The 25,927-nt window shown below is 42.8% G+C and overlaps 1 protein-coding gene and 1 long non-coding RNA gene across 2 annotated transcripts in view; one reads left to right on the top strand and one right to left on the bottom strand.

The window, feature by feature from the left end:
• The window catches only part of gpc4 (glypican 4), a 62,214-nt gene extending 49,477 nt beyond the window's left edge, over positions 1-12,737 (bottom strand). The window contains exon 1 of the mRNA XM_021583465.2: positions 11,998-12,737. Within this exon, the coding sequence (XP_021439140.1) occupies positions 11,998-12,154 (157 nt within the window). The 5' untranslated portion in view covers positions 12,155-12,737. The remainder of the gene's footprint in view (positions 1-11,997) is intronic.
• Positions 12,738-12,819: 82 nt separating this feature from the next.
• Positions 12,820-21,312, top strand: LOC118946078. Its single transcript, XR_005041257.1, has 4 exons — positions 12,820-12,943; positions 13,368-13,420; positions 19,101-19,686; positions 20,997-21,312. It is a non-coding gene; the product is annotated as an uncharacterized LOC118946078 (long non-coding RNA).
• The last annotated feature ends 4,615 nt before the right edge of the window (positions 21,313-25,927 follow it).

Below are 25,927 nucleotides of genomic sequence, written 5' to 3' on the forward strand. Positions count from 1 at the left end.
TTAAGAACACATTCTTATTTTCAATGACTGTCTAGGAACTGTGGGTTAACTGCCTTGTTCAGGGGCAGAACGACAGATTTTCAACTTGTCAGCCCAGGGGATCCAATCTTGCGACCACACAGTTAACTAGTCCAACGCTCTAACCATTGCACTCCACGAGTAGCCTGCCTGTTACACAAATGTAGTAGAAGCCAAGGTAAATTGCTAGCTATCATTAAACTTCTTATAAAAAACAATCATAATCACTAGTTACAACTACTGATCCAGTTTAGCAGGCAATATTAACCAGGTGAAATTGTGTCATTTATTTTGCTCATTGCAAACTAATTTGCCAGAATTTTACGTAATTATGACATACATTGAAGGTTGTGCAATGTAACAAGAATATTTAGACTTAGGGATGCCACCTGTTAGGTAAATTTCACTGAAATAGTAAACGTTTTGTTATCGAAATTTTAGTTTCCGGATTAAATCATATTAATGACCAAAGGCTCGTATTTCTGTGTGTTATTATGTTATAATTAAGTCTGATTTGATAGAGCAGTCTGACAGAAGCAGCAGGCCCGTAATCATTCATTCAAACAGCACTTTTGTGAGTTTTGCCAGCAGCTCTTCGCAAGCACAGCGCTGTTTATTACTTCAAGCCTATCAGCCTAATGGCTGGTGTAACCAATGTGAAATGGCTAGCTAGTTAGCTGGGTGTGTGCTAAAACTGTTTCAAACTTCACTCGCTTTTAGATTTGGAGTAGTTGTTCCCCTTGCACTGCAAGGGCCGCGGCTTTTGTGGAGCGATGGGTAACAATGCTTCAAGTGTGGCTGTTGTCTATGTGTTCCTGGTTTGAGCCCAGGTAGGGGCAAGGAGGGGGACCGAAGCTATATTGTTACACTGGCAATATTATAGTGCCTATAAGAACATCCAATAGTCAAAGGTATATGAAATACACTGCTCAAAAAAATAAAGGGAACACTTAAACAACACAATGTAACTCCAAGTCAATCACACTTCTGTGAAATCAAACTGTCCACTTAGGAAGCAACACTGACAATAAATTTCACATGCTGTTGTGCAAATGGAATAGACAACAGGTGGAAATTATAGGCAATTAGCAAGACACCCCCAATTAAGGCGTGGTTCTGCAGGTGGTGACCACAGACCACTTCTCAGTTCCTATGCTTCCTGGCTGATGTTTTGGTCACTTTTGAATGCTGGCGGTGCTTTCACTCTAGTGGTAGCATAAGACGGAGTCTACAACCCACACAACTGGCTCAGGTAGTGCAGCTCATCCAGGATGGCACATCAATGTGAGCTGTGGCAAGAAGGTTTGCTGTGTCTGTCAGCGTAGTGTCCAGAGCATGGAGGCGCTACCAGGAGACAGGCCAGTACATCAGGAGATGTGGAGGAGGCCGTAGGAGGGCAACAACCCAGCAGCAGGACCACTACCTCCGCCTCTGTGCAAGGAGGAGCAGGAGGAGCACTGCCAGAGCCCTGCAAAATGACCTCCAGCAGGCCACAAATGTGCATGTGTCTGCTCAAACGGTCAGAAACAGACACCATGAGGGTGGTATGAGGGCCCGACGTCCACAGGTGGGGGTTGTGCTTACAGCCCAACACCGTGCAGGACGTTTGGCATTTGCCAGAGAACACCAAGATTGGCAAATTCGCCACTGGCGCCCTGTGCTCTTCACAGATGAAAGCAGGTTCACACTGAGCACGTGACAGACGTGACAGAGTCTGGAGACGCCGTGGAGAACGTTCTGCTGCCTGCAACATCCTCCAGCATGACCGGTTTGGTGGTGGGTCAGTCATGGTGTGGGGTGGCATTTCATGTCCTCCATGTGCCCTCCATGTGCTCGCCAGAGGTAGCCTGACTGCCATTAGGTACCGAGATGAGATCCTCAGACCCCTTGTGAGACCATATGCTGGTGCGGTTGGCCCTGGGTTCCTGACTACTGAGCCTCATTTTGACTTGTTTTAAGGACATTACATCAAAGTTGGATCAGCCTGTAGTATGGTTTTCCACTTTAATTTTGAGTGTGACTCCAAATCCAGACCTCCATGGGTTGATAAATTTGATTTCCATTGATCATTTTTGTGTGATTTTGTTGTCAGCACATTCAACTAAGCAAAGAAAAAAAGTATTTAATAAGAATATTTCATTCATTCAGATCTAGGATGTGTTATTTTAGTGTTCCCTTTATTTTTTTGAGCAGTGTACAAATGGTAGAGAGAGATATAGTCCTATTAATACTATATTAACTACAACCTAAAACCTCTTACCTTGGAATATTGAAGTCTCATGTTAAAAGGAACCACCAGCTTTCATATGTTCTCATGTTCTGAGCAAGGAACTTAAACGTTAGCTTTTTTACATGGCACATATTAATTCTTCTCCAACACTGTTTTTGCATTATTTAAACCAAATTGAACATGTTTCATTATTTATTTGAGGCTAAATGGATTATATTGATGTTTTATATTAAGTTAAAATATGTGTTCATTCAGTATTGTTGTAATTGTCATTATTACAAATAAAAATACATTTAAAAAATTGTATCGCCCTTTTTGGTCCTCCAATAAATCGGTATCGGCATTGAAAAAATCGTAATCGGTCGACCTCTACTGGAGAGACCTGAAAATAGCTGTGCAGCGAAGCTCCCCGTCCAACCTGACAGCGCTTGAAATGATCTGCAGAGAAGAATGGGAGAAACTCCCCAAATACAGGTGTGCCAAGCTTGTAGCGTCATACCCATGACACCGAGGCTGTAATCGCTGCCAAATGTGCTTCAAAGTTCTGAGTAAAGGGTCTGAATAGTTAGATAAATGTGATGTTCTTTTTGTTACAAAACAATTCTACAAACCTGTTTTTGCTTTGTCATTATGGGGTAGTATGTGTAGATTGATGGGGGGGGGGGGGGGGGGGGGGGGGGGAGGGGGGGGGGGGAGTCCCCAGAAGTCCTCACAAGAATAGTAAACCAACTCAAATTAATTGTGGTTGGTCCTCAATTGTAAAAAGGCTGTTTTAGGCTTAGGAGTTAGGTTTAGAATTAGGGTTTAGTGGGTAAGGGAAAATAAGTTAATGGGAATCAATTGTTGGTCCCCAAAAATTCCTCAAGTATAGTAACATAGCTGTGTGTGTCTTGTCCAATGTGATGCCTGGACCAATTCAGAAAGACAGTTTTAAATGTGGGCTAAAGACAATAGATGTTTTGACTCACTGCCAGATGAAGTGGGGCAGAACTCAGAATGGAGGGGAGCTCAATTAGATTTCACTTCTCCCTAGCAACACAAAACACTGAATCCAGGCAGGGACATTTGTGTTCCCCTCTGATTTTTGAGAGCCCCAACCCGATTTGGCAAGAGTAGACCTTGTCACTCTCCCCAGATCAATTATCTCAGTCTATCGATGATAAAGAAGTGCTCATTGAAGTTGGCCCAGACTTCTATATTGTGTTTCACATGACTGGGAATACAGATATGCATCTGTTGGTCACAGAATTATTTTTTATATTTTTAAGGTAGGGGCATGGATGAGAAAAACCATTCAGTATCTGGTGTGACCACCATTTGTGACCGACTGGCTCGATCTTATGAAATGGTGTTTTTAAACATTCAATAAAAGTGGAGAATCAGGGCTAGAAAATTGTATGTCAAACAGTTGGGAAACAATGGGAAAGTAATTATGCTTTGTAGTTGATAAACCTGTAACCTCACGTTTCAGAAAACAGCCCTTGAATGTTTTGGTACACCTACTGGAGAGCTCGTTGTCTACACCCATTCAGCATTGTTCACACCCTCTAAAGCCTTAGCCCCACCCATATCTTTAAGGATTCACATGTGAGGTTATGTAAAAAAAAATATAAATATATATATATATATATATATATATATATATATATATATATATATATATATATATTTTCATTGTCCTTTCGTAAATTCAAATGTTTTGCTCTCGGAGTGTTCAGAGCGCGCACACACACTGGATGATCTGGTCGAGGAGTAGGGTTGATTCGAGCATTGACATAACAGCAGTCAAGCTAACTAACTGACTGAGGTTGGCTAGCTACTTCCAGACAAACGAGAGAACAGCTCACTGACCATTTTACTCACCCTAGAAGAGCTGGTTAGGCTGTTTTTAATGTTATCCAGAGCGTTGAATGCAACTGTGCTACTGGCAACAATTTAATTAAGCTTTTTTGCCAATGTATACTGATACAGGCATATTCAATGACCGTTGAGCATTTGGAAATTCATCAGTTATTCTGTGCTCTGGCACACAGAGTCCTCAGAAATCTGAGCAGATAGACGTAGCTGGTAAATTTGCTCTGGCTATCGACAGTTGTTGCAGTGACATGAACATTCCATTGAAATGGTTACTTGCATAGTGGAGTCTTAAGACATGTAGCTAGCTAGCTAGCTAAACAATTAACCATAATCCCAAAGTTATTACCCTGCATGAATCTGCAGGTAGCTAACCAACCAGCTTCAACATTAGCTAGCTAACATTAGGCTATAACTTGCAATGCAAATGGCTCTGAGATATTATTAGTATCACAGATCACACACAAGGTTAGCTAGCTAGCTAACAGTACACTAACTTGAACTGAAAATGACTGACAAAAGTAGAAACATGTCGTATCTGAAAATGTAGCTAGCTAGCTTATCTAAACCATATACAGTTGAACTCGGAAGTTTGCATACACTTAGGTTGGAGTCATTAAAACTCATTTTTCAACCACTCCCCACATTTCTTGTTAACCTTTCTAGGGTAGGGGGCAGCATTCGGAATTTTGGATGAAAAGCATGCCTAAATTAAACGGCCTGCTACTCGGACCCAGAAGATATGATATGCATACTGGTAGATTTGGATAGAAAACACTAAAGTTTCTAAAACTGTTAAAATAATGTCTGTGAGTATAACAGAACTGATTTAGCAGGCGAAAACCTGAGAAAAATCCATTCAGGAAGTAGTTTTTGTTTTGTAGTTTTCTAGTCAATGCCATTACAGTATCCATTGACTTAGGACTCCATTTGCAGTTCCTATGCCTTCCGCTAGATGTCAACGGTCTTTAGAAATCTTTTGAGGCTTGTATTCTTATGAGGGAGTAAGACCAGTCTGAACGAGTGGACCCTAACGTGACAGTTTTTTCAGGCGCGGGTGCGTTTCTTGTTTACCTTCTTTTTTTTTATTGACAACGTTATTGTCCGATTGAAATATTATAGATAATTTAGGCTAAAAAAACAACCTGAGGATTGAATATAAACATTGTTCGACATGTTTCTATGAACTTTACGGCTACAATTTAGATTTTTTTTGCCTGATTGTTTTGACTGAGTTTGAGCCAGTGGATCACTAAAGATAACCTCAGTTTTGATAGCGCGTTTTTGGATATAAAGAGACTTCATCAAACAAAAGGAACATTTATTGAGTAAATGAATGCCTTCTGATTGCCACCATATGAAGATCAAAGGTAAGGGATTAATTCTCTCTCTATTTCTGAGTTTTGTAACGCTTCTGCTTGGCTGGTTACTGTTTGTAATAATTTGACAACTGGGCTATGTTCTGGGCTAGGTATGCTTTTGCCGAAAAGCATTTTATAAATATGACCATGTGGTTGGTTTAAAAAGAAGTTAGGTTTAAAAATTATGTAAAATGTTTTGTTTTCTGAATTTTTATAATGAGCATTTCTGTAATTGAATTTGGCGCTCTGCAACCTCACAGGATGTTGGCCAGATGGAACGCTAGCGTCCCACATACCCTAGAGAGGTTAACAAACTAGAGTTTGACAAGTCGGTTAGGACATCTACTTTGTGCAAGACAAGTAATTTTGACAAGTAAAATCATCTATATCACAATTCCAGTGGGTCAGAAGTTTACATACACTAAGTTGACTGTGCCTTTAAACAGCTTGGAAAATTCCAGAAAAAGACATCATGGCTTTAGAAGCTTCTGATAGGCTAATTGACATCATTTGAGTCAATTGGAGGTGTACCTGTGGATGTATTTCAAGGCCTGCCTTCAAACTCAGTGCCTCTTTGCTTGACATCATGGGGAAATCAAAAGAAATCAGCCAAGGCTCAGAAAAAAATCAATTGTAGACCTCCACAAGTCTGGTTCATCCATAGGAGCAATTTCCAAACACCTGAAGGTACCACGTTCATCTGTACAAAGAATAGTATGCAAGTATAAACACCATGGGATCCCTCAGCCGTCATACCGCTCAGGAAGGAGACGGGTTCTGTCTCCTAGAGATGAACGTACTTTGGTGCGAAAATTGCAAATCCATCCCAGAACAGCAAAGGACCTTGTGAAGATGCTGGATGTAACAGGTACAAAAGTATCTACAGCCACAGTAAAATGGGTCCTACATCGACATAAGCTGAAAGGCCGCTCAGAAAGGAAGAAGCCACTGCTGCAAAACCACCATAAAAAAGCCTGACTACGGTTTGTAACTGCACATGGGGATAACTATTGTACTTTTTGGAGAAATGTCCTCTGGATTGATGAAACAAAATTAGAACTGTTTGGCCATAATGACCATTGTTATGTTTGGAGGAGAAAGGGGGAGGCTTGCAAGCCGAAGAACACCATCCCAAACGTGAAGCACGGGGGTGGCAACATCATGTTTTGGGGGTGCTTTGCTGCAGAGGGGACTGGTGCCCTTTTACAAAATAGATGGCTTCATGAGGAGGACAATTATGTGGATGTATTGAAGCAACATCTCAAGACATCAGTCAGGAAGTTAAAGCTTGGTCGCAAATGGGTCTTCCAAATGGACAATGACCCCAAGCATACTTCCAATGTTGTGGCAAAATGGCTTAAGGACAACAAAGTCAAGGTATTGGAGTAGCCATCACAAAGCCCTGACCTCAATCCTATAGAACATTTGTCGGCAGAACTGAAAAAGCCTGTGCGAGCAAGGAGGTCTACAAACCTGACTGTTACACCAGCTCCGTCAGGAGGAATGGGCCAAAACTCAACCAACTTATTGTGGGAAGCTTGTGGAAGGCTACCTGAAACATTTGACCCAAGTTAAACCATTTTTAAAGGCAATGCTACCAAATACTAGTTGAGTGTATGTAAACTTCTGACCCACTGGGAATGTGATGAAATAAATAAAAGCTGAAATAAATCACTCTACTATTATTCTGACATTTCACATTCTTAAAATAAAGTGATGATCCTAACTGACCTAAGACAGGGAATTTTTACTAGGATTAAATGTCAGGAATTGTGAAAACTGAGTTTAAATGTCTTTGGCTAAGGTGTATGTAAACTTCCGACTTCAACTGTACATGGATGGACGCTTCCCTCTGTCAGATGCCATGGTTGCCCTTAGTTTGAAGATGAAATCCGGAGACAGGTGTTTTATATAAACAGACTTCTGTGTTCTCCTTGACTCAGTCTGCATTTTTGCAATCAAAATGTCCGAATTCTCTCCATCACCTTAGCTATCATACTAATTCCACTGATTTCAAAACTCTGTCCTCCAAAAAGTGAAGAGCAACACTTATGCAGTTCTACTACGTGATCTTTCTAAAAAGCCATGCTAGAAAGGATTACCTACACATACTGACCAGCTCATGTTATAGACAGAAGCGCGCTACATGGTAGGCTAATCCGAACCTCTCGGCATGTCCAGCCCACTCATTATCTCAGCCAATCATAACTAGTGGGAAGGTTGCGGATCTTTTTCTGTGACTAAACCAACTAGGCTTGTGATTTAACCATTTTATTTGTATATACAGATAGCATACAAGTTGGTTATTAAGGCACATGAAAGTTCACATAAAAGAAAGCATTTGTCAAAAAACATATTGATAAAAGTTTACGTTCAAATGGCTCTCCTGTGAAGTAGTGATGCGCGACATACGCCTAGTTTCCTGAAACCAGTCCCATTTGACTCATGCAGCACGACACATCTCCTTCACATAGAGTAGATCACGCTGTTGCTTTTGGCCTGTGGAATGTTGTCCCACTCTTCAGTGTCTGCAAAAAAAGTATTAAAATGTATGCACTCACTACTGTAAGTCGCTCTGTATAAGAGTGTCTGCTAAATGACTCAACTGTAAAATGTATGTGAAGTTGCTGGATATTGGCAGGAACTGGAACATGCTGTGTCGTACACGTCAATCCAGAGCATCCCAAACATGCTCAATGGGTGACATGTCTGGTGAGTATGCTGGCCATGGAAGAAATTGACATTTTCACCTTGTAGGAATTGTGTAGAGATCCTTGCCACATGGGGCCGTGCATTATCCTGCTGAAACATGAGGTGATGGGGCGGATGAATGGCACGACAATAGGCCTCAGGATCTCGTCTCTTATCCCTGTGCATTCAAATTTCCATCGATAAAATGCAATTCTCTGGCAACAGCGCTGGTGGACATTCCTACATGCCAATTGCATGATTCCTCAAAACTTGAGACATCTGTGGCATTGTATTGTGACAAAACTGCACATTTTAGAATGGCTTTTATTGTCCCCAGCACAAGGTGCACTTGTGTAATGATCATGCTGTTCAATCAGCTTCTTGATATGCCACATCGGTCAGGCCGATTGATTATTTTGGCAAAGGAGAAAGGCTAACAGAAATGAAAAAAATATGAGTAGAGATTTTTGTGCATATTTCTGGGATCTCTTATTTCAGCTCATGAAACCAACATTTTACATGTTGAGTTTATATTCGTGGTCAGTGTAGTAGCACAGATGTCAACAATATGAATATAACAATATAAAGGGGATGTCAGTCACACCAACTTTTTCTAAACATGTCACCTGATCTGTTTTTGACCAGACATCTTAACTTCTTGGTGACAGGGGGGCAGTATTGAGTAGCTTGGATGAATAAGGTGCCCAGAGTAAACTGCCTGCGACTCTATCCCAGATGCTAATATATGCATATTATTAGTAGTATTGGATAGAAAACACTCTGAAGTTTCTAAAACTGTTTGAATGATGTCTGAGTATAACAGAACTCATATGGCAGGCAAAAACCTGAGACAAATCCAACCAGGAAGTGGGAAATCTTAGGTTTGTAGTTTCATTTAACCTTTTGTGACTTGGGGGCAGTATTTTCATTTTTGGAAAAATAACATTCACGCAGTAAACGGGATATTTTGTCAGGACAAGATGCTAGAATATGCATATAATTGACAGCTTAGGATAGAAAAAACACTAAAGTTTCCAAAACTGTAAAAAATATTGTCTGTGAGTATAACAGAACTGATATTGCAGGCGAAAGCCTGAGAAAAATCCAATCCGGAAGTGACTCATCTTTTGAAAGCTCTGCGTTCCAATGTGTCCCTATTGAGCAGTGAATGGGCTATCAACCAGATTACTTTTTCTCCGTATTCCCCAAGGTGTCTACAGCATTGTGACGTAGTTTTACACATTTATGTTGAAGAATACCCGTAAGCAGCTACATTGCGCAGGTGGTCACCTGATGGCTCTAAGAGTAATTCTCGCATAAAATACAGAGGTAGCCATTATTCCAATCGGTCCTACTGAAAAACCAATTGTTCCGGTGGATATATTATCGAATAGATAATAGGTATTTGGACATATATATGGACGTAATCGAAGAAAACAAACATTTCTTATGGAAGTAGTAATCCTTGGAGTGCATTCCGACGAAGATCAGCAAAGGTAAGTGAAGATTTATAATGTTATTTATGACTGTTGTTGACTCCACAATTTGGCATGTAACTATGGCTTGCTTTTGTGGCTGAACCTGTTCTCAGATTGAATATTGTGCTTTTGCCGTAAAGCTTTTTTGAAATCTGATACAGCGGTTGCATTAAGAACAGGTTCCTCTTTAATTGAATGTAAAACATGTATCTTTCATCAAAGTATATGATGAGCATTTCTGTTATTTGATGTGGCTCTCTGCAATTTCTCCAGATGTTTGAGAAATTTCTGAACATGGCGCCAATGTAAACTGAGGTTTTTGGATATAAATATTAACTTGATCGAACAAAACATACATGTATTGTGTAACATTGAGTCCTGGGAGTGTCATCTGTATTTGGTTGGAAAATGGCTGAATGCTTTCTGTGACTAGTTGCTGACCTAACATAATGACGTGTTCTGCTTTTGCCGAAAAGCCTTTTTGAAATCAACACTGTGGTTGGATTAACGAGAAGTGTATCTTTAAAATGGTGTAAAATACTTGTATGGTTGAGGAATTTTAATTATGAGATTTGTTGTTTTGAATTTGGCGCCCTGCAATTTTGCTGGCTGGTGGCGAGGTGGGACGCTAGCGTCCCGAACGATCCCAGAGAGGTTAAACATGCATCATGCAGGTTGCTAATATTCTAATAGTTAGCCTAATTTCAGTTTGTGAGACAAAAAAAGCAAGTATACTGTAGATAATCATTCTACCATCTAAACCACTGAAATATTTACTATAAGCAACAAAAAAATCAAATTCAGTTGGTGTACAAAGTAAAAGAAGCAAAAACGAAAGATATGCATAGAAAGCATAGAAATAGTACACAGAATAGATCTCCTCCCTCTTAAACCTGCTTTCAATCAGAATGACATATCTATAACTCACATTTCTATGTGAATTTGGTTAAGTTACATATTGCAGCTTTAACAAATCAAGGTGCTAACAGGACAACTATTCAGTTAATCTAAGGCCTGGGGTGAAGGAAAAAGGCAGACATATTACAAATAGGTTATAGGTTGGCTAGTTCCAGTTACAAAACAGGGATTTCTATAAAGTACATGAATAGAGTAGAGGAATCCTATTCTTCGGTGACACAAAGAACCAACATGCTGATGACCATAGAGATCCTGTCTAATTCCTAATTCTATGCTAATGACCATGTCTAAATTAAGATCTAGATACTGTGACATCCATTAGCTACTTCTATAGAAAAGGAGAAGAAACCAAAACTACATTCAACATTTCAGATTAATCTAATATGTACTTAAAGTTCCAACACAGTGGCAAAACATGAAATTGACCAAAAACTGAAACGGGGAAGGAGGAGAGGAGGGTGGTATTTAAAGTATGCGGGGCACAGGGAGGAACATCGTAGTAGTAGCCCCCCCCCCCCCCCCCCCCCCCCCCCCCGCTGTTCCCCTGTACGGCCATTTGGAATCTCACCGAAAATGTACATGACTTCCAACAGGAAGTGAAACTATACTGATTATTAACTGAAAGTGTTCACTTCGTAGAGTCACTCGCATAAAGACGACTTTGGACGATGTAAAAATATTTAGGCTATGGTTTTTGCCCCCCCCCCCCTTCTCAAACGTCTAGTTTTAACTTATATGTCTATCTTACAAACAAACGAAAAACATCAAATATACTATTACACCGATTGACTTCTAATGTCAAATATATGACCCCGTTTTTCTCCAAATCACGGCAGGTTGGCTAATAAGGGCCACAAAGACACTACTTCGGAAGCCAGGGAATAACCCATAGATAGGACTGTTTGTACCGGACTGCAGAGTGTGTATTGTTTTAGTTCCTGATGTTGTAAATCAGCAAAAGGTGTTTTTCTAAATGAACGAGGCAAGTATTTGCTGTTTTATATTTGCTGTAGAATAAAGGCCTAGTAAAAACGCAGATAAGGCAACAGCTACGGACGTTTAGCCTATAGGAGTCAGTTGAATTATTTTAAAATCAAGTAATAAAATCTGTCATTAATACTAGGATCACTTATTGGTGAAGTGAATCATTCAAGAAGATCGTAGAAAGATAGGTAAGTTTGACTTAGGCTTTGGCTATCAAATTATTTTAAAATGCGTGTTACAAACGTTACATTGTTACATGATAATGTTACAAGTTTACTTGCCTGTAACCTTGTAGTTTTAAATATGACTTTATAAGAATATCATTGTCACAACACAGACAGTAGGCTACACACCTAACCTAAATGACAGACTAACAAATTTAGAAAACACATGGTTCTGGCATAAATTAACAAAAAAAAAACGTTGAAATAACAAATGAACATGATCTAAAAGGCACATTTACCGTGTATTCCTTTGTTGGGAACATCATTGGAGTTGAAGCCTTTGGAACGGTACGCAGCCCTAACTTCATTGCAGCTTGTCGACTTGGGCTCAGCCTTCGTCGAAACAAACAGCACGGCAAATGTGTAAACCGTAGAGAACACTAACATCGTCTTCATTGAGTCGGTTAAATAAAAGTTTAAAATATAACCGCAACGCAAAAACACGGGAAAGGCGCTCAGCTGTAGGCTATTACTAGGACAGAGTTTCAACTAGCACGTTGAATTTCCTCATGAAGACCCTGATTTCTTTCAACTTCGCTGGCAACGAAAGTTCTAAAAGTTAGCAAGTTGGTTGACTAACTGGATTCTTCATTCACAGCCGTGATTGGGCCACCTTAAACAATTAAGACTAAATAAATAACTAAGGGAAAGTTGTTTTTTAAAGCGAAAGAGTATGAGTTTGTCTTCAGCATGTATTTCGAGTTCCAGACTCCCCGATAGAAACTCAAAGCAGGCAACAAAACATTGGTTTCAAACTTTTCTAAATAAGCAGCCAAACTTATTTTTATAATGTTCGTGTTTAAGTTGCATCCACCTCGACTTCAGTTCCCACAAAGGCCAATGACGATGGAAAGTAGAGATACCCAAAAGTTTTTGCAGCCTTCAGCGCGCTGCAGTTGCTTCACAGACAGGACACTAGAATGTATTATGTGCGTGCTACAGCTCAGATGTTAGACGCCTAGCAAAGTCCCAGGGAAAATCTCAATTGCACACTCCTCGCGTCCTCTCTCCTCGCCCCATTGGAGAAGAAAGCCAGAGGTCCCGCCCCTCTGACCTTCTCCTCCAATGCGTTTTGAGAAGGAGGCGAATAAAGCGGAAAGAGGACGCGAGAAGTAGACAAACTGAGTTCCGGACAAAGACTTGGGAACACAAAACGCCCGGGGTGGAGCATGGACCGGACGTTAGGTAAGCTCTTGCCACTGCGATCTCCAGCAGCCAAAACGCACATGGATCTGGGTTTAGAAAACCAGGAGTTATTGGCAAATATCTGTTTTGATTGGTCAAAACACAATTTAGTAGGAAAATATCAGACTTGGTCTGCCTGTGTAAACGCAGACATATAGACCTACTTGAATGTCAAACTTTATTGTGCATTAGTAACAAGAAGTGTGGCCTCTGAAAAACATACACTTTTCTTACCTGCACTTTTCTTTCCACCAAATCTTGACCACATTTAATCTCACCCAATTACCCTCTGAATTCCACTGTGGACCACTTCTACACTGTAAACACACTGACTGCATCATTACTTCCTAGAAGTGTAGAATGGGAAATACATACGGTGCCATGTGTGCGACATTCAAACAAATGATAAATCCCCTGTCCTCAGATCCACTGTCCTCAAATCCTGTCCTCAAAGGCCTCAGACAGCAACAGACACAGGTAAAGCTACACTGCCGAGGAGAAGGTAGATTGCTTTCTAAGTATGTCTGCCTATCTTGAAATGGGTGTGTAGTGGAGTACTAGGGCTGCTTCCCATATGGCACTCTCTTCCCTATTCAGAGTACTACTTTACAAAAGGAATAGAGTGCCATTTGGGAACCGTAGGTGTGTAGTGTGGCGTACTGGGGCTGTGGCAGGTGGAGGAGATGCATGGGCAAGAGACATCTCATTAACAGGATGACAGACAGTCTACTATGACACCACCACCACTCTCCTCTCCAGGCCTGAGGTTCAATCACAGCCACAGCAGCACTGCTGTCTGTCAGACGCTTCATAATTAAAGGAGATATTAGCCAGCACGCTTAGATCATGCCAGATGAAGGTGTGTGTGTGTATGCGTGTGTGTACGTGTGTGTGACCCCTCTGCCGATGGCTGAGAAGCCTATTGAGGGGCTTGGTTCAAAGAAAAAGCAGTTGTTTTTAAAAAGTTATTCCCTCTCTTTATTCATGATCATGTGCATCTGCCACTGCTCTTACTCATGCAAAATCCCTAACAGATATCTCAAAGTTAACCAGTATCCCTAACAGATACAGTGGGGCAAAAAAGTATTTAGTCAGCCACCAATTGTGCAAGTTCTCCCACTTAAAAAGATGAGAGAGGCCTGTAATTTTCATCATAGGTACACTTCAACTGTGACAGACAGAATGAGAAAAAAAATCCAGAAAATCACATTGTAGTATTTTTTATGAATTTATTTGCAAATTATGATGGAAAATAAGTATTTGGTCACCTACAAAGAAGCAAGATTTCTGGCTCTCACAGACCTGTAACTTCTTCTTTAAGAGGCTCCTCTGTCCTCCACTTGTTACCTGTATTAATGGCATCTGTTTGAACTTGTTATCAGTATAAAAGACACCTGTCCACAACCTCAAACAGTCACACTCCAAACTATAATAATATAATATAATATAATCCAAACTATAATCTATGGCCAAGACCAAAGAGCTGTCAAAGGACACCAGAAACAAAATTGTAGACCTGCACCAGGTTGGGAAGACTGAATCTGCAATAGGTAAGCAGCTTGGTTTGAAGAAATCAACTGTGGGAGCAATTATTAGGAAATGGAAGACATACAAGACCACTGATAATCTCCCTCGATCTGGGGCTCCACGCAAGATCTCACCCCGTGGGGTCAAAATGATCACAAGAACGGTGAGCAAAAATCCCAGAACCACACGGGGGGACCGAGTGAATGACCTGCAGAGAGCTGGGACCAAAGTAACAAAGCCTACCATCAGTAACACACTACGCCGCCAGGGACTCAAATCCTAAAGTGCCAGACATGTCCCCCTGCTTAAGCCAGTAAATGTCCAGGCCCATCTGAAGTTGGCTAGAGAGCATTTGGATGATCCAGAAGAAGATTGGGAGAATGTCATATGGTCAGATGAAACCAAAATATAACTTTTTGGTAAAAACTCAACTCGTCGTGTTTGGAGGACAAAGAATGCTGAGTTGCATCCAAAGAACACCATACCTATTGTGAAGCATGGGGGTGGAAACATCATGCTTTGGGGCTGTTTTTCTGCAAAGGGACCAGGACAACTGATCCGTGTAAAGGAAAGAATGAATGGGGCCATGTATCGTGAGATTTTGAGTGAAATCCTCCTTCCATGCCCCTGTTAGCTAACAATATACCCCTGTTCCCAAATAATATTTTCCTGCTCCTCAACAATATGTCCCTGTTCCCCAACAATATGTCCCTGTTCCCCAACAATGTACCCCTGATCCCTAACAATATACCCATGTTCCTTAACAATATACCCATGTTCCCCAACAATACACTCCCGTTCCCCAACAATATATCCCTGTTTCCCCAACAATATATCTATTTTCCCCAACAATATTTCCATGTTCCCCAATAATATATCCATGTTCCCCTACAATATACCCCTGGTTCCCTAACAATACCCCAGTTCCCCAACAATATACCCCTGTTGTCACGGCTGGCTGAAGGGTGAACCAAGGTGCAGCATGGTAAGCGTACATTTGAACTTTATTTAAAAATGACGCCGACAAAACGAAGAAAAAAAACAACCGTGAAGCTTCAGTGGGGAGAACAAGTATTTGATAACCTGCAAAATCGGCAGTGTTTCCTACTTACAAAGCATGTAGAGATCTGTAATTTGTATCATAGGTACACTTCAACTGTGAGACCCCTCCTGTCTCAGCCTCCAGTATTTATGCTGCAGTAGTTTATGTGTCGGGGGGCTAGGGTCAGTTTGTTATATCTGGAGTACTTCTCCTGTCCTATTTGGTGTCCTGTGTGAATCTAAGTGTGCGTTCTCTAATTCTCTCCTTCTCTCTTTCTCTCTCTCGGAGGACCTGAGCCCTAGGACCATGCCCCAGGACTACCTGACATGATGACTCCTTGCTGTCCCCAGTCCACCTGGCTGTGCTGCTGCTCCAGTTTCAACTGTTCTGCCTTATTATTATTCGACCATGCTGATCATTTATGAACATTTGAACATCTTGGCCATGTTCTGTTATAATCTCCACCCGGCACAGCCAGAAGAGGACTGGCCATCCCACATATGCTCTCTCTAATTCTCTCTTTCTTTCTCTCTCTCGGAGGACCTGAGCCCTAGGACCATGCCCCAGGAATACCTGACATGATGACTCCTTGCTGTCCCCAGTCCACCTGACTGTGCTGCTGCTCCAGTTTCAACTATTCTGCCTTATTATTATTCGACCATGCTGGTCATTTATGAACATTTGAACATCTTGACCATGTTTTGTTATAATCTCCACCCGGCACAGCCAGAAGAGGACTGGCCACCCCACATAGCCTGGTTCCTCTCTAGGTTTCTTCCTAGGTTTTGGCCTTTCTAGGGAGTTTTTCCTAGCCACCGTGCTTCTTCACCTGCATTGCTTGCTGTTTGGGGTTTTAGGCTGGGTTTCTGTACAGCACTTTGAGATATCAGCTGATGTACGAAGGGCTATATAAAATAAATTTGATTGATTGATTGATATGGAATCTTAAACAAAAATCCAGAAAATCACATTGTATGATTTTTAAGTAATTAATTTGCATTTTATTGCATGACATAAGTATTTGATACATCAGAAAAGCAAACTTAATATTTGGTACAGAACCCTTTGTTTGTAATTACAGAGATCATACGTTTCCTGTAGTTCTTGACCAGGTTTGCACACACTGCAACAGGGATTTTGCCCCACTCCTCCATACAGACCTTCTCCAGATCCTTCAGGTTTCGGGGCTGTCGCTGGGCAATACGGACTTTCAGCTCCCTCCAAAGATTTTCTATTGGGTTCGGGTGTGGAGACTGGCTAAGCCACTCCCGGACCTTGAGATGCTTCTTACGGAGCCACTCCTTAGTTGCCCTGGCTGTGTGTTTTGGGTCGTTGTCATGCTGGAAGACCCAGCCATGACCCATCTTCAATGCTCTTACTGGGGGAAGGAGGTTGTTGGCCAAGATCTCGCGATACATGGCCCCATCCATCCTCCCCTCAATACGGTGCAGTCGTCCTGTCCCCTTTGCAGAAAAGCATCCCCAAAGAATGATGTTTCCACCTCCATGCTTCACGGTTGGGATGGTGTTCTTGGGGTTGTACTCATCCTTCTTCCTCCAAACACGGCGAGTGGAGTTTAGACTAAAAAGCTCTATTTTTGTCTCATCAGACCGCATGACCTTCTCCCATTCCTCCTCTGGATCATCCAGATGGTCATTGGCAAACTTCAGACGGGCCTGGACATGCGCTGGCTTGAGCAGGGGGACCTTGCGTGCGCTGCAGGATTTTAATCCATGGCAGCGTCGTGTGTTACTAATGGTTTTCTTTGAGACTGTGGTCCCAGCTCTCTTCAGGTCATTGACCAGGTCCTGCTGTGTAGTTCTGGGCTGTTCCCTCACCTTCCTCATGATCATTGATGGCCCACGAGGTGAGATCTTGCATGGAGCCCCAGACCGAGGGTGATTGACCGCCATCTTGAACTTCTTCCATTTTCTAACAGTTGTTGCCTTCTCACCAAGCTGCTTGCCTATTGTCCTGTAGCCCATCCCAGCCTTGTGCAGGTCTACAATTTTATCCTTGATGTAATTACACAGCTCTCTTGTCTTGGCCATTGTGGAGAGGTTGGAGTCTGTTTGATTGAGTGTGTGGACAGGTGTCTTTTATACAGGTAACGAGTTCAAAGAGGTGCAGTTAATACAGGTAATGAGTGGAGAACAGGAGGGCTTCTTAAAGAAAAACTAACAGGTATGTGAGAGCTGGAATTCCTACTGGTTGGTAGGTGATCAAATAGTTATGTCATGCAATAAAATGCCAATTAATTACTTAAAAATCATACAATGTGATTTTCTGGATTTTTGACCTCTACATGCTTTGTAAGTAGGAAAACCTGCAAAATCGGCAGTGTATCAAATACTTGTTCTCCCCACTGTATCATGGTTCCCCAACAATGTACCCCTGTTCCCCAACAATGTACCCCTGTTCCCCAACAATGTACCCCTGTTCCCCAACAATGTACCCCTGTTCCCCAACAATATACCCCTGTTCCACAACAATATATCCCTGTTCCCTAACCTTACATCCCTGTTTCCCAACAATATACCCCTGTTCCCCAACAATATATCCCTGTTCCCCAATAATATACCCCTTTTCCCTAACAATGTTCCCCAACAATATACCCCTGTTCCCCAACAATATACCTCTGTTCCACAACAATATATCCCTGTTCCACAACAATATACCCCTGTTTCCCAACAATATACCCCTGTTCCCCAACAATGTACCCCTGTTCCCCAACAATGTATCCCTGTTCCACAACAATATATCCCTGTTCCACAACAATATACCCCTGTTCCCCAACAATGTACCCCTGTTCCCCAACAATGTACCCCTGTTCCCCAACAATGTACCCCTGTTCCCCAACAATGTACCCCTGTTCCCCAACAATGTACCCCTGTTCCCCAACAATGTACCCCTGTTCCCCAACAATGTACCCCTGTTCCCCAACAATGTACCCCTGTTCCACAACAATATACCCCTGTTCCCCAACAATATATCCATGTTCCCCAACAATATATCCCTGTTCCACAACCATATACCCCTGTTCCCTAACAATACACCCCTGTTTCCCTAACAATACACCCCTGTTCCCCAACAATGTACCCCTGTTCCCCAACAATGTACCCCTGTTCCCCAACAATGTATCCCTGTTCCACAACAATGTATCCCTGTTCCACAACAATGTACCCCTGTTCCACAACAATGTACCCCTGTTCCACAACAATGTACCCCTGTTCCACAACAATGTACCCCTGTTCCCCAACAATGTACCCCTGTTCCCCAACAATGTATCCCTGTTCCCCAACAATGTTCCCCAACAATGTACCCCTGTCCCCCAACAATATACCCCTGTTTTCCTAACAATATATCCCAGTTTCCCAATAATATACCCCTGTTCCCCAACAATATACCCATATTCCCCAACAATATACCCCTGTTCGCTGACAATTTAGGCCTCATATCAAACCTTCTTATTGTCCCCCCTGTGTTTTAACATTTGTGGTTGGGGGTCATGTGTGCATGGGCACATTTGGGTTTGGGGGGTAGCACTCAGCAAACTGACATTCCTGCTTTTGTATGTCCACATTCCAGTCTGCTCCATTCATTCCGTGATACTGCGGCTGCTGGGGAAGCCAGGGGTTGACGAAGAGCAGGTGTGACTGTGGCGACTGGGGAAGCCAATGGTTGACAAAGAGCAGGTGTGACTGCGGTTGTTTGGGAAGCCAATGGTTGACGAAGAGCAGGCATGACTGCGGCTGCTGGGGAAGCCAGGGGTTGACGAAGAGCCGGCGTGACTGCGGCTGCTGGGGAAGCCAGGGGTTGACGAAGAGTCGGCGTGACTGCGGCTGCTGGGTAAGCCAGGGGTTGACGAAGAGCAGGCGTGACTGCGGCTGCTGGGGAAGCCAGGGGTTGACGAAGGGCAGGCGTGACTGCGGCTGCTGGGGAAGCCAGGGGTTGACGAAGGGCAGGCGTGACTGCGGCTGCTGGGGATGCCAGGGGTTGACGAAGAGCAGGCGTGCGTCCCAAATGACGCCCTATTCCGTATATAGTGCCTGGGCGCTCTGGTCAAAAGTAATGCACTTCATAGGGACTAGGATGCCATTTGGGACGGGAGGATGCTGGGCCGCGTGCATGGGAGACCATGGGGCGTTTGCTCTTCTCAATGGGATAACAAAAGGTAAGAAAATGGTCCAGTGCCATGGTGATTAAATGTGGATAAGCATTGATAGAGGTTTCTAGCTTCTCTTTATCTGATGAATTTCAACATCTAGCTGACTGGTTGAATCGGAGAGGAGAAGACTGTCCGTGTGTACAGTATATTTCATGTGAACAATATAAATGTGAAAGCATTAATTGAAGTACAGTATATATTTTTTTATAATCCACTGCTTGATTTCCTCTCAAGCACATGAAGGTGCTTTTGAGTTCAACATCTGATACCACAATGGAAAACATTCTGGCCATGCATTTGTGTGCATAAGTAATAATGAGCACATTCATACATGAAGATGGAGTCACTAAAGCAGAAAATCTAACTGTTCTTGATTATAGGCAGCTACTCCCACTGTTCCCGCTGACTAACATCAAATTGACCTTTCACTCGGACAATGTGGGCCGTTTCTACGTTGCCCCAATATTACCTTAAGAAAACATCCAGTTTCTGCATTTCAATGGGGCTGTTTGCCTCACATTAGCATTAGGAGAATAGACCAGCAGGCTGGGTCAGCTGTCTGGCTGCTCCCCCTCTCCCTCTCTGGGTCAGAAGTCTGGCTGCTCTCCCTCTCCCTCCCTGGGCCAGTTGCCTGGCTTCTCTCTCTCTCTCCCTCCCTGGGCCAGTTTCCGGGGCTTCACTCTCTCTCCCTCCCTGGGTCAGCTGTCTGGCTGCTCTCCATCTCCCTCCCTGGGTCAGTTACCTGGCTTCTCTCTCTCTCCCTCCCTGGGCCAGTTTCCGGGGCTTCACTCTCTCTCCCTCCCTGGGTCAGTTGTCTGGCTGCTCTCCATCTCCCTCCCTGGATCAGTTGCCTGACTTCTCTCTCCCTCCCTGGGCCAGCTGCTTGGTTGCTCTCCCTCTCCCTCCCTGGGTCAGTTGCCTGACTTCTCTCTCCCTCTCCCTCCTAGGGTCAGCTGCCTGGCTGCTCTCCCTCTCCCTCCCTGGGTCAGTTGCCTGACTTCTCTCTCCCTCTCCCTCCCAGGGTCAGCTGCCTGGCTGCTCTCCCTCTCCCTCCCAGGGTCAGTTGCCTGACTTCTCTCTCCCTCCCTGGGTCAGTTGCCTGACTTCTCTCTCCCTCCCTGGGTCAGTTGCCTGACTTCTCTCTCCCTTCCTGGGTCAGTTGCCTGACTTCTCTCTCCCTCCCTGGGTCAGTTGCCTGACTTCTCTCTCCCTCCCTGGGTCAGTTGCCTGACTTCTCTCTCCCTCCCTGGGTCAGTTGCCTGACTTCTTTCTCCCTCCCTGGGTCAGTTGCCTGACTTCTCTCTCCCTCTCCCTAGCTGGGTGAGCTGCGTGTGTTTCGCATGTGTGCAGCTTTGGTGATGGCCCTGTTAACAGAGGCTGAAGAAGAGACAATAGCATTTACACTTGTTCAAATAGAGACTAAATACAAACACAACCTTAATAAATCTCCTTGACTAATTGGATGTGTGAGACATGGCAGAGTGAGTGTTTGTCACCTGGTCAGGTATAAGGGATAACTTGTCCTGGGAGGTTAATGACATTAGATTTTTATTATTGGAACTTTTGTGTTTGTAATGTTTACTGTAAATGTTTTATTGTTTATTTCACATGTGTTTATTATCTATTTCACTTGCTTTGGCAATGTAAAAATATTTTTGCCATGCCAATAAAGTCTCTTAAATGTAAATTGAATTGATAGGGGGGCTCAGGCTAAAAGTCCTGCTCCAGTCTGCTTTTCAGCTAATTTATCAGCTGATTTACTTAACAAAAGGCACATCTCAACAGGTGGTCCAGGTATCCTCATGACATGGCACAAGTGTGTGTGGGGGGGGAATTCCTCTTTTGTTCTCTGTTGCCCAGCTATTGTTCCTCAAGCAAGGCGGGAGACTGATGACATCACTAATCCCAATCAGACCAACACAAAAATCGCTGGAGGACATCCTAAATGGAACCCCATTCCCTACATAGTGCACCTTTGACCAGAGCCCATAGTGTACTATATACAGAATAAGGTGCCATTTGGCACATAGACCTCATCATCTGAAGAGGTGCTGTGGAATCTGTTTTTCCTATATCAGTCAGTCTTGAATCACCTTCAAAATCATCTTTGGTGTGTAACTCATCCATTGATTGATAGGTGCTAAAGAACCACCCCTTTACTTATCCACCCCTGTCCCTGGACAGTAGGCCTACCTATCCAGAATAACTTGCCAGAGTCTTTAACAGGGGTGGGCAATTCTAGTCCTCGAGGGCCCGATTAGTGTCACAGTTTTGCCCCAGCTCAGTTTTGCCCCAACACACCGGACTCCAATAATCATCATGATCTTCAGTTTAGAATGCAATTTGATTAATCAGCTGTGTTTGCAAGGGATGGAGAAAAGGTGTGCCACAAGTCAGGCCCTCGAGGACTGGAGTTGCCCACCCCTGGGCCAGACAGTCACTTGATCCTCACTGCTCTGCAATCAGCTGAGATTATTTGGTCACTAATTGGACATTCAGTTCTTAATTAGACTCTGTCTAAACATGTTGTGTGCGTTCCAAATGGCAGCCTATTCCCCAAACAGTGTACTACTTTTGATCAGGGCTCATAGTGCTCGGGTCAAAAGTAATGCACTGTATAAGGAACAGGGTGCCATTTGAGACGTACCCATTATCTTACACTCTTAGAAAAAAAGGTTCCAAAGGAGAACCCTTTTTGGTTCCAGATAGAAACCTTTTCGGTTCCAGGTAGAACACTTTTGGGTTCCATGAAAAACCCTCCTTGAAGCTAAAGGGTTCTACCTGGAACCAGAAAGGGTTCTTCACAGGGTTCTCCTATGGGGACAGCTGAATAACCCTTTTAGGTTCTATATAGCACCTTTTTTCTAAGAGTGTACCATAGGAACACTATATATGGACAAGTCTGTGGACACCCCTTCAAATTAGTGGATTCGGCTATTTCAGCCACACCCGTTTTTGACAGGTATATAAAATCGAGCACACAGCCACACAGCCAATCTCCATAGACAGTGACTTTCAACATGGAGTAGGGTGCCACCTTTCCAACAAGTTAGTTCGTCAAATTTCTGCCTTGCTAGAGCCGCCCGGTCAACTGTAAGTGCTTTTATTGTGAAGTAGAAATGTCTAGGAGCAACAGCGGCTCAGCCGCGAAGTGGTAGGCCACACAAGGTCACAGAGCAGGACCGCCGAGGGGGAGTTTGGAACTCGGTAGTGAGTGAACTGTTCGTCGGGAGCTTCATGAAATGGGTTTCCATGGCTGTGTAGCTGCACACAAGCCTAAGATCACCATGTGCAATGCCACGCGTCAGCTGGAGTGGTGTAAAGCTCGCTGTCATTGGACTCTGGAGCAGTGGAAACTATAGCATACAGCATAATTTTGGTCATGTTGTGTATCAATAAAAAACGCAATACACATTAACTCAGTCTTATTGTAGCTGGTCATTTTTATTACTTTATTTTTATTACTTTGCCTCAAATAGCCATTTTGTTTTTAAATAATAATGTAGACACAAATATTTGTAACTCCTGGTTTTGAACCAGCCTTGTATTATTGTACATACAATTAATATATACCTTTCAAGCATTGGGAAGGTTTGAAAATAGCAAACTTCCGGAAAGTTGTGGAGAACTTGAACATTACATTAAATATAAAACAAAACTGTACAAAAGTGCACTACAGATGTAGGATCTTAATTTAAGTCCATTTGCAACAGGAAATGTGAATTAATTGACATTTTTGAAGGGCTTGATATATTTTTCATTGGGGCAAATCATCAAGACTGAAATTTCAAAGTGGAAATTACAAACTTTAAAAGCCTGCTTAAAACTCAAATAAACTACAAGTTTGCATTTCCTTCTGTGCAGGAAAATTCTCAGCAGCAATAGAGTGATCAAATTAAGATCCTACATCTGTATATAGGGAATAGGGTACCATTTGGGACACAGCTCAGAAGAGAAAAGAGAATGCTCCTCCTATCAGGATGTATTGTTGACCAGTTGATGGCAGGATTGTTCATTCATCTTCATTCAAAACTATCAAATTGCAATTAAATATATTTCTTGAAGATGGCATCAAATATACAGACAAAAACAACAACATTCTGTACAGTTTTCAGGCAAGGATAGGATAATACAGATATAGGATCTTAATTTGAGTCAGTTTTATACAACAGGAAAATAATCCTGCAGCAACAGGAAATGTTAATTAGCACATGGATATATTTTTTGTTAGGGCAAATCAAGTCTGACCTTTTAAAGTGGAAATGACAAACTTTAGAAGCCTTTTAAAAACTCAAATACACTACAAGTTTGCATTTTCAGCAATAATAGAGTGATCAAATAATAGAGTGATCAGATAAATAAGATCCTACATCTCTATATAGGGAATAGGGTGCCATTTAGGACACAGTTCAGAAGAGAAAAGAGAATGCTCCTCCTATCAGGAGGTATTCTTGACCAGTTGATGGCAGGGTTGTTCATTCATCTTCATTCAAAACTATCAACATTGCAATTAAATGGCATCAAAGATACAGACAACAAAAATAACATTCTGTACAGTTTTCAGGCAAGGATAGGAGAATACAGATGTAGGATCTTAATTTGAGCCAGTTAGAAGCCTTTTTAAACCTTCAATACACTACAAGTTTTCATTTCCTGCTGTGCAGGAAAATTCTCAGCAACAAAAGAATGATCAAATGATGATCCTACATCTGTATATACTCCCATGAGTTACTAGCTTTACTGATCAGCAAACCAAGCAGACAGAAAACACTTGTTATTTTTCTTCAACAGCTAAGACCTCAATTAACCCTCTGTGGGGTTGACTATCCTTTTAATTTTTGGGAAAGGTTACTACTGAAAAAGCACTACAAGGTGTTTCCAAACAGTAATAGAAGCAAACACTAATGGTTGAAAGGAGACAAACACTTGAGTCAGGCGAATCAATCTGATCCAATACAATGCTTCCTGGAAACAGTTGCCATGGTGGCGCGTCAGCGGAGACAAGAGTGGGACAAGTGACTTGGAGGGGTTGACTCTCGGAGCTAACCTTTAATCTAACAGGCATCATTTTGTCTTCATCAGGTCACAATGAGGATGAGAGGGAGAAGGGGAGACAGACAGAATGAGGGAGAGAGACAGGAAGGAAGAGAAAGAGAGAGAGAGACAGACAGACAAAGAAAATACACAAACTACTCTGACATACAGCATGTTTAAAGCACATTTTGAAATTCGTCCCAGTTGGGTGTCACCTTGGCCTGTGGGACCTGTGAGTTCACAACAACCCCTTAATTAACGTCCTCTAATCGCAACACATCCCAGGGATACTTTTACTGCCCATGGAGGAAGTGGGCGTCAGAGCTAACTAACTGCTTTCAATACCTTCTCCCTGCAGGGCGACACAATGCAGTGAGAGCGAGAGAAAGAGGACAGAGAGAGAGATAGAGGAGGGAAGAGAGAGGAGAGACAGATAAAGGAAAGAGAGTTAGAGGTAAAATGAGAGATGGGTGACGAGAGTACAGAAAAATACAGGGGTGGAGACAGAGGAGGTAGTTAGAGGAGACAGGAGAGAGAGAGAGAGTGGTGGAGACAGAGGAGGTAGTTAGAGGAGACAGGAGAGAGGAGAGACAGATAAAGGAAAGAGAGTTAGAGGTAAAATGAGAGATGGGTGACGAGAGTACAGAAACATACAGGGGTGGAGACAGAGGAGGTAGTTAGAGGAGACCGGAGAGAGAGAGAGAGTGGTTGAAACAGAAGAGAGAGAGAGAGGAGAGAGTTAGAGGAGATCGGAGATCGGAGATTAGAGAGAGAGAGTGGTGGAGATAGAGGAGATCAGAGAAAGAGAGAGTAGTTGAGACAGAGGAGAGAGAGAGGAGATCATAGAGAGATAGTGGTGGAGACAGAGGAGGTAGTTAGAGGAGACAGGAGAGAGGTGAGACAGATAAAGGAAAGAGAGTTAGAGGTAAAATGAGAGATGGGTGACGAGAGTACAGAAAAATACAGGGGTGGAGACAGAGGAGAGAGGTTAGAGGAGACCGGAGAGAGAGAGAGAGTGGTGGAGACAGAGGAGGTAGTTAGAGGAGACAGGGGAGAGGAGAGAGAGAGTGGTGGAGACAGGAGATCAGAGAGAGAGAGAGAGAGAGAGTGGTGGAGATAGAGGAGAGAGTTAGAGGAGATCAGAGAGAGAGAGAGAGAGAGAGAGAGAGTGGTGGAGACAGAGGAGAGAGAGGGGAGAGAGTTAGAGGAGATC

The sequence above is a fragment of the Oncorhynchus mykiss genome, chromosome 31 (assembly GCF_013265735.2).
Source record: "Oncorhynchus mykiss isolate Arlee chromosome 31, USDA_OmykA_1.1, whole genome shotgun sequence".
NCBI classification, from domain to species: Eukaryota; Metazoa; Chordata; class Actinopteri; order Salmoniformes; family Salmonidae; genus Oncorhynchus; species Oncorhynchus mykiss.